Source organism: Phocoena phocoena, chromosome 11 (assembly GCF_963924675.1).
Source record: "Phocoena phocoena chromosome 11, mPhoPho1.1, whole genome shotgun sequence".
NCBI classification, from domain to species: Eukaryota; Metazoa; Chordata; class Mammalia; order Artiodactyla; family Phocoenidae; genus Phocoena; species Phocoena phocoena.
The window spans coordinates 7,326,976-7,335,002 of record NC_089229.1 but is presented as its reverse complement, the minus strand read 5'-3'; the positions used below and the strand labels follow the sequence as shown (position 1 = coordinate 7,335,002).

General features: G+C 44.4%; 1 protein-coding gene and 1 pseudogene across 1 annotated transcript in view; both read left to right on the top strand.

The window, feature by feature from the left end:
• The first annotated feature begins 672 nt into the window (after positions 1-672).
• Positions 673-1,095, top strand: LOC136131155 (small ribosomal subunit protein uS12-like; annotated as a pseudogene).
• Positions 1,096-1,452: 357 nt separating this feature from the next.
• The window catches only part of XRCC6 (X-ray repair cross complementing 6), a 28,775-nt gene continuing 22,200 nt past the window's right edge, over positions 1,453-8,027 (top strand). Inside the window, exons 1-2 of the mRNA XM_065887066.1 lie at positions 1,453-1,540; positions 4,242-4,354. Coding sequence (XP_065743138.1) covers positions 1,462-1,540; positions 4,242-4,354 — 192 coding nt within the window. The 5' untranslated portion in view covers positions 1,453-1,461. The remainder of the gene's footprint in view (positions 1,541-4,241; positions 4,355-8,027) is intronic.

Sequence of the window (8,027 nt, the reverse complement as noted above, 5' to 3'; positions counted from 1 at the left end):
CGGGGGCGGGGGCGGGGGCGGGGGCGGGGACGCGGGCGGGGACGCATTCTCGCGCATGTGCGTACCGTCCTGACGGGCGGCGAGGGGCGGGTTTTCCCAGGGGGCGGGGCTTCGCGGACGGGGTGGTGTTAGTTCGGGACGGGTGTGGAAAGCGCCTGCGAGAGTGGGCGTGTCCCCTGGACGCGAAAGTTGCGCGCTATGCGTGATGACGTAAGGGGCGTTGATTGGGAGCGGGAACAGGAGCCTGCGCGTGTGCGGCGCCCCGCCTTCTGCCCAAGTTGATCTCTTCATTACGCTCAAGGTAGGTAGGAATGGGGCTGAGTTTTGTGTTTGTTGCTCTCTGCCAGGGCTGGCTTCATTTTGCTTTGCCCACTCAGCCTTGCGCGTCCCCGTAGCCTCATCGTGGGGCAGCGTCAGCCAGAAGTGTGCGGACCCGAGGGGTGGAGACGACCTCTGATCCCTGTTCCTTCCTCCGAGGGGAGGCGCACCCGGCCTTGGAGGCCCGCCTGCGTTTGAGACCCCACTGGGCATAGCTGGCTGAGGAGTTGGGGGAGATTTGGGGGCGGGATGAGGACAAGTGGGTCTGCTAAAGGACGCAGTACACTGGACCGGGAATCTCTCAAATCCAGATGATGCCGGAGCTCTTTCGCTCAGGCCCGTGGCGCAGGCAGGATGGGCAAGTGTCGCGGTCTTCGTACTGCCAGGAAGCTCCGTAGCCGCCGACGAGACCAGGAGTGGCATGATAAACAGTACAAAAAAGCCCATTTGGGTACAGCCCTGAAGGCCAACCCTCTTGGAGGTGATTCTCATGCCAAGGGAATTGTGCTTGAAAAAGTAGGGGCCAGTCAAATTCTGCCGTCACGAAGTGTGTCAGGGTTCAGCTAATCAAGAATGGCCAAAAAAATCACACCCTTTGTACCCAATGATGGTTGTTTGAATTTTATTGAGGAAAATGATGAAGTTCTGGTTTCTGGATTTGGTCGCAAAGGTCATGCTGTTGGTGACATTCCTGGACTCTGCTTTAAGGTTGTCAGAGTAGCCAGTGTCACTCTTTTGGCCTTATACAAAGGCAAGAAGGAAAGACCAAGATCATAAGTTTTGATGATGAAAGCACGATAGTAATAAATTTTCATATGCCAGATGATGCTGGAGGTGGGACTGGACCTCCAGGTCAGGCTGCCCCAGCACACCTGTCAGAGAGGTCATTACGGGCCACCGGCGCTGAATTGTCCTTAAGGGATAGCTAAGGTGAGGCTATTTCAGGAATGATCCCCATGCCCTTTTACCTTGAATCTCAATTACCAAGCTCTCCAGGCAGCAGGATCCAGCATCCACGTTCCTCAGGAGTAACATGTAGCTTTTAGGACAGAACTCAAAGAAGCCTAGGGGTCGATAACTTTTAGGTTTAAATTTGGTTGTTACTGATGTCCACTTTCTTTCATCTTGTGAGCAGTAACCAACATGTCAGGGTGGGAGTCTTATTACAAAAATCAGGGTGATGAGGAAGAAGAAGATCAAGAGGAGGGCCTTGAAGAAGGTGGTAAGTGACTTTCATTAACATGTACCCTTGTGTGTGTGGAAGAAAGACTTTCCCTACCTGTCTCTGCTGGGTGATCTTTGCTGTCTTGTGGTCCATGCTTCTCTCCCCAGAGAATCTCCAATACTTTTCTCCCTTTGAACTTTGCAGAGCTACCTTAGGCTCTTTTATTCAGGCCCTACTCTAGTTTATGGAACATTCCTAGCCTTAAACTTTTGCTGGATACTGGTAGATTGATCTCCAATAAATGACCCTGAACATTGGTATCCTGTGTCACCTTAGGTGGCTCAGGTAAGACCCTTCCTCACCCAGGAAAGTAGTTTCCCTCATTCTTGGACCTCAGTGTAAAAATGCTTTCACCCTTCAATAACTGCAGCAACCAAAGAGTATAATTAGCAACACAGTTACAAGAGTCATTCCCTCACCTAGCCTGCAGGTTTGGGAGTATCTGTTCAGACAACACAGTAACACATAGGACAAAGGAAGAGAAATAAGGGGTGCCTGTACTCTACATACTGGTTAATTTAAGTCCTGGGTAGAAATTTTTAAAGTATTTTTATTTTTTAAAAGTAGGAAAAATATATTTTTAATATATTTTTATATTTTTTTAATAAAAAATATTTTTTATTTATATAAAAAATAAAACAGAATTCAGTAATCTATGTAATCTACCACCCTAACACAACCACTACTAGCATTTTGGCATTTTGCATATTTCCTTCATATATCTTTCTTTATATTTTGTAACTATATATAGTTTGTTTTTGTTTGTATCTGATTTTTTATATGGTTGTAATCATAGTGCATATATTTTTTCCATTTTAATTTACATTTTCAAAATTTACATCTTCTTCAAAAAGAATTTTAAGCATATATACATAGTTTTGTGTTCTGCCTTTTTTTCTTACTGTATTATAGATATATCTTTCCATGTAACTGCAAATATAGCCTCTATAAATCATTTAAAATATGCTATAATTTGTTCATTCTACCTTTTGTTGGACATTTTAGTTTTCAGTTTCTTTAATAAACAACATTGTGGAAATTTTTGCATAGGGTTTTTTTTTTTTTTTGCGGTACGCGGGCCTCTCACTGCTGTGGCCTCTCCCGTTGCAGAGCACAGGCTCCGGACGCGCAGGCTCAGCGGCCATGGCTCACGGGCTCAGCCGCTCTGCGGCATGTGGGATCTTCCCGGACCGGAGCACGAACCCGCGTCCCCTGCATCGGCAGGCGAACTCTCAACCACTGCGCCACCAGGGAAGCCCTTGCATAGGGTTTTTCCATATTTTATTTTCTTAAGATAGATTCCTAAGAAGTAGAATTCACTGGCTCAAGGTAGAATTTTTGTTTAAGGCTCTTGACACTTATTGCTGTATTGCTTCAGAAAAGATGGGTAATTAAATTTACTGCATTAGGGAGCAGCATCGTCAAAAAGGGAGACAACCAGACATTATATGCCGTTTTATGAAAAACTCAACATCACCTATAATGTAATCATGCCAGAAAAAAAAAACCAAAACCCAAATCCGATGAAGCCTCTCTAGGTCCTTAGTAGAAAAGACAGAGGACTATGTTAATCTACACCAAAAGGATGCAGTCAGCAAAATCCAGAAGGTGGAAAACTATATGACATAATATCCAGGTTTTTCAGCAAATAAATTATGAGACAAAAGACAGAGGGAGTATCTACAGATTATAAGAGGCTTTAAAAACTTTTTTTTTTAAAGTCAAAACCAGTGTTTAGGAATGTTGGCTTGGATGATTATAAAGAAAAAAATGAAGTGATTACCAAAAGTCAGGATGGTGATTACTCTTGGGAGGAAGGTGGGTGTTAAAATTGGGAGGCGACCTGGAGAGGGCTTATGGGGTGACTGGCAAGATTCAATTGCCTGATGTGCATGGTGGTTTTAAGGGTGTTCACTTTTTTTCTTGTTTTTTTGGCTGCACTGCGCAGCTTGTGGCTTGCGGGATCTTAGTTCCCTGACCAGCAATTGAACCCGCGCCCTTGGCAGTGAAAGCGCAGAGTCCTAACCACTGGCCCACCAAGAAATTCCCTAAGGGTGTTCGCCTTAGGGAATTCCTCAGATTATAATTTTGCTTAATGGGCTTTTCTCTATTTGTTTTATTTTACTTTATTTGTTTTATTTTATTTTAATTCTATTTTTTAGAAGTTTTGGGGTTTTTTTTTTTGACATGCTTATGACGGATGATTTAATTAATTAATTAATTAATTTGGTTGTCCCGGGTCTTAGTTGTGGCAGGCAGACTCCTTTTTTTTTTTTTTGCGGTACGTGGGCGTCTCACTGTTGTGGCCTCTCCCGTTGCGGAGCGCAGGCTCAGCGGCCATGGCTCACGGGCCCAGTCGCTCCGCAGCATGTGGGATCTTCCCGGACCCGGGCACGAACCCGTGTCCCCTGCATTGGCAGGCGGACTCTCAACCACTGTGCCACCAGGGAAGCCCCGACAGGCAGACTCCTTAGTTGTAGTTCAGCAGCTCCTTAGTTGTGGCATGTGAACTCTTGGTTGCGGCATGCATGTGAGATCTAGTTCCCTGACCAGAGGTCAAACCCTAGCCCCCTGCATTGGGAGTGCGAGTCTTAACCACTGCACCACCAGGGAAGTCCCTCTGTTTGTTTTATATGAATAATAAACATGATAAATATGAAACAAGGGCAAACATTTCCTTCTATTTTTTTCCCCATAGGAGATTATAAATATTCAGGAAGAGATAGTTTGATTTTTTTGATTGATGCTTCTGAGGCCATGTTTGAAACTCAGGATGAAGATGAGTTGACTCCTTTTGACATGAGCATCCAGGTAAGACTACCTTTCATTTAATTAAGCAAACAACAAAAAGTATCAACACCACTTTAAAAAATATGGAGACTTCCCCGGTGGCACAGTGGTTAAGAATCCGCCTGACAATGCAGGAGACATGGGTTCAATCCCTGGTCCAGGAAGATCCCACGTGCCACGGAGCAACTAGGCCCATGTGCCACAGCTACTGAGCCTGTGCTTTAGAGCCCGCGTGCCACAACTACTGAAGCCCGTGTGCCTAGAGCCCGTGCTCTGCAAAAAGAGAAGCTACTGCAATGAGAAGCCCACGCTCCGCAACGAAGAGTAGCCCCGGGGCTTCCCTGGTGGCGCAGTGGTTGAGAATCTGCCTGCCAATGCAGGGGACATGGGTTCGAGCCCTGGTCTGGGAGGATCCCACATGCCGTGGAGCAACAGGCCCCGTGAGCCACAATTACTGAGCCGGCACGTCTGGAGCCTGTGCTCCGCAACAAGAGAGGCCGCAATAGTGAGAGGCCTGTGCACCGCGATGAGGAGTGGCCCCCACTTGCTGCAACTAGAGAAAGCCCTTGCACAGAAACGAAAAGCCAACACAGCCATAAATAAATAAATAAATAAATAAGGCAAAATTCCTTTAAACAAAAAAAAGAGTAGCCCCTGCTTGCCGCAATTAGAGAAAGCTCACACGCAGCAACAAAGACCCAACGCAGCCAAAAATAAATAAATAAATAAACTTAAAAAAAAAAAAAAAAAGAGTAGCAGTGTTGGAGAACAGGCCCATTTTATTTTGGGTTTGAACTTCTGACCCTGGGACTACATTGCTTCCACCTTCTGTGTTAGCCCTGGTAGCAGAAGTAGGCTCCTCTTTCTGTAGAGATGTCAGTGTAAAGGAAGGAAAGAAGTTCAGCTATTATGGTGTGGAGATGAGTCCTTTTGTAGTTGAGTATTACCTGTGGTTGAAAAAGATTATTACACCAAAAAGACAAACAACCCAATTTAAAAATGGACACAAAACTTGAATATACATTTCTCTAAAGATGTACAAATGGCCAAAAGCACATGAAAAGATGCTCAATATTTTTAGGTATTAGAGAAATACAAATCAAAACCACAATGAGGTATCATACCCACCCACTAGGACTGCTGTAATTAAAAAAAAAAAGAAAAAGGGACAATAAGAAGTGTTGGCAAGGATGTAGAAATTGGAACTCTCATACATTGTCAGTGGGAATGTGAAATGGATCAGCTGCTGTGGAAAACAGTTTGGCAGTTCCTCAAAGAGTTAAACTTAGACTTATATGAGCCAGCAGTTCCCCTCCTAGGTGTTTACCCAATTAAATAAATAACAGCTACTCAGATCTTGATTCTGCCACTTACAAACTGTATGATATTGGAAGAGTTGCTGAATCTCTTGATATGTTTTCTCATCTGTAAAATGGAGATAATAATAGTACCTACTTTGGGCTTCCCTTGTGGCACAGTGGTTAAGAATCCGCCTGCTAATGCAGGGGACACAGGTTCGAGCCCTGGTCCGGGAAGATGCCACATGCCGTGGAGCAACTAAGCCCGTGTGCCATAACTACTGAGCCTGCACTCTAGAGCCCGCGAGCCACAACTACTGAAGCCCACATGCCACAACTGCTGACGTCCGCGCACCTAGAGCCTATGCTGCGCAACAAGAGAAGCCACCGCAGTGAGAAGCCTGTGCACCGCAACAAAGAGTAGCCCTGGCTTGCTGCAACTAGAGAAAGCCCGTGAGCAGCAACGAAGACCCAGGGCAGCCAAAAATAAATAAATTTATTAAAAATAAAATAATAGGGGCTTCCCTGGTGGCGCAGTGGTTGAGAGTCCGCCTGCCGATGCAGGGGACACGGGTTCGTGCCCCGGTCTGGGAAGATCCCACATGCCGCGGAGCGGCTGGGCCCGTGAGCCATGGCCGCTGAGCCTGCGCGTCCGGAGCCTGTGCTCCGCAACGGGAGAGGCCACAACAGTGAGAGGCCCGCGTACCGCAAAAAAAAAAAATAAAAAAAAAATAAAATAAAATAAAATAATAGTACCTACTTTGTCAAATTGTTATGAGGATTAAATATTTTTATTTTTTAAATTGAGGTATAATTCACATAACAAAATTAACTATTTTAAAGTATACAGTTTTAAGGTATTTAGTCATTCACGTCATGCAATAATCACCACCCCTATCTCATTCTAAAACTTTTTGAGTGGATATACAAAATGTTTATATATATAGTAGAATATTAGTCATAAAAAGGAATGAAGTAGTGATACATGCTACAAGGTGCATGAACCTTGAAACATTACAGTAAGTGAAAGAAGCCAGGCAAAAGGTCACAGGCTGTATGATTACATTTATATGAAGTATAGAATAGATAATCCATAGAGAATGCAGATTGGTGGTTACCAGGTGCTGCAGGGGAGGGAGCAACTGCTTAATTGGTATGGGGTTTGCTTTTGGGATGATAAAAATGTTTGGGAACTAGATAGAAGTGGTGGTTGCACAACATTGTGAATGTACTAAATTGAACACTGAATTGTTCACTTTAAATGATTAATTTTGGGGCTTCCCTGGTGGCGCAGTGGTTGAGAGTCCACCTGACGATGCAGAAGACACGGGTTCGTGCCCCAGTCTGGGAAGATCCCACATGCCGCGGAGCGGCTAGGCTCATGAGCCATGGCCGCTGAGCCAGCGTGTCCGGAGCCTGTGCTCCGCAACAGTGAGAGACCCGCGTACCGCCCCCCACAAAAAAAAAGATTAATTTTGTTATGTGAATTTCACCTCAGTTAAAAAGTTTGGTATTTCTTCATAGAGAAGAATTTTTAAGGATTTATTGTACATCTCATTTCTCATATTTCTGGAGTTTGGAGCCAAATAGAAGCTTCTCATGTCCTAATTTGTACACAAACAGTTCTTGCAATTGACAAGTCAGAATATCTTGCATCTAAAAAAAGAATTAATAAAAACAATTCTTAACTTTAAAGCAGTGGTTTGCAAACTTTAACCTACATCAGAATCACCTGCAGGGCTGTTGACACAGATTGCAGGGCCTTACCCTGCAATCAGAATTTCTGATTCTATAGGTCTAGAGGAGGGACCAAGAATTTGCATTTCCAACAGAGCTCCCAGGTGACGCTGATGTTGTTTGGAGATCACTCTTTGAGGAGCACTGTTTTAACCTTTTTTGGACCATGGACCTCTTTGAAGATGTGATGAAGGCTACATACCCTCCCCCCAAAAAGATACAGTTCTACATGTAATTTGAAAGGGTTCATGAAATGCTAACACCTAGAGAACCCAGAAGCAACTGTAGTATTATGTAGTGAATAAGTGAAACATTCACTGATGAATGTAATGTATTTGATAAGGAGCAATGAAAAAACATTTTCTAAAATTCTATTTTAGTTTGTGTGTGTGGTGGGGGGTGGGAAGGGGTGGTTAATAGTAGAACCTAAAGAAGCCCTCACTGGGACTTCCCTGGCAGTCCAGCGGTTAAGACTTCCACTGCAGGGGGCACAGGTTTGATCCCTGGTCAGGGAACTAGATCCTGCATGCTACAACTAAGATCTCGCATGCCGCAACTAAAGATCCTGCCCGGCGTAACCAAATAAATAAATAAATAAGAAAAATAAATATATAAACAAATAAAAAGAAATGATTGCTTGCCATGAAGATAACTGTCAG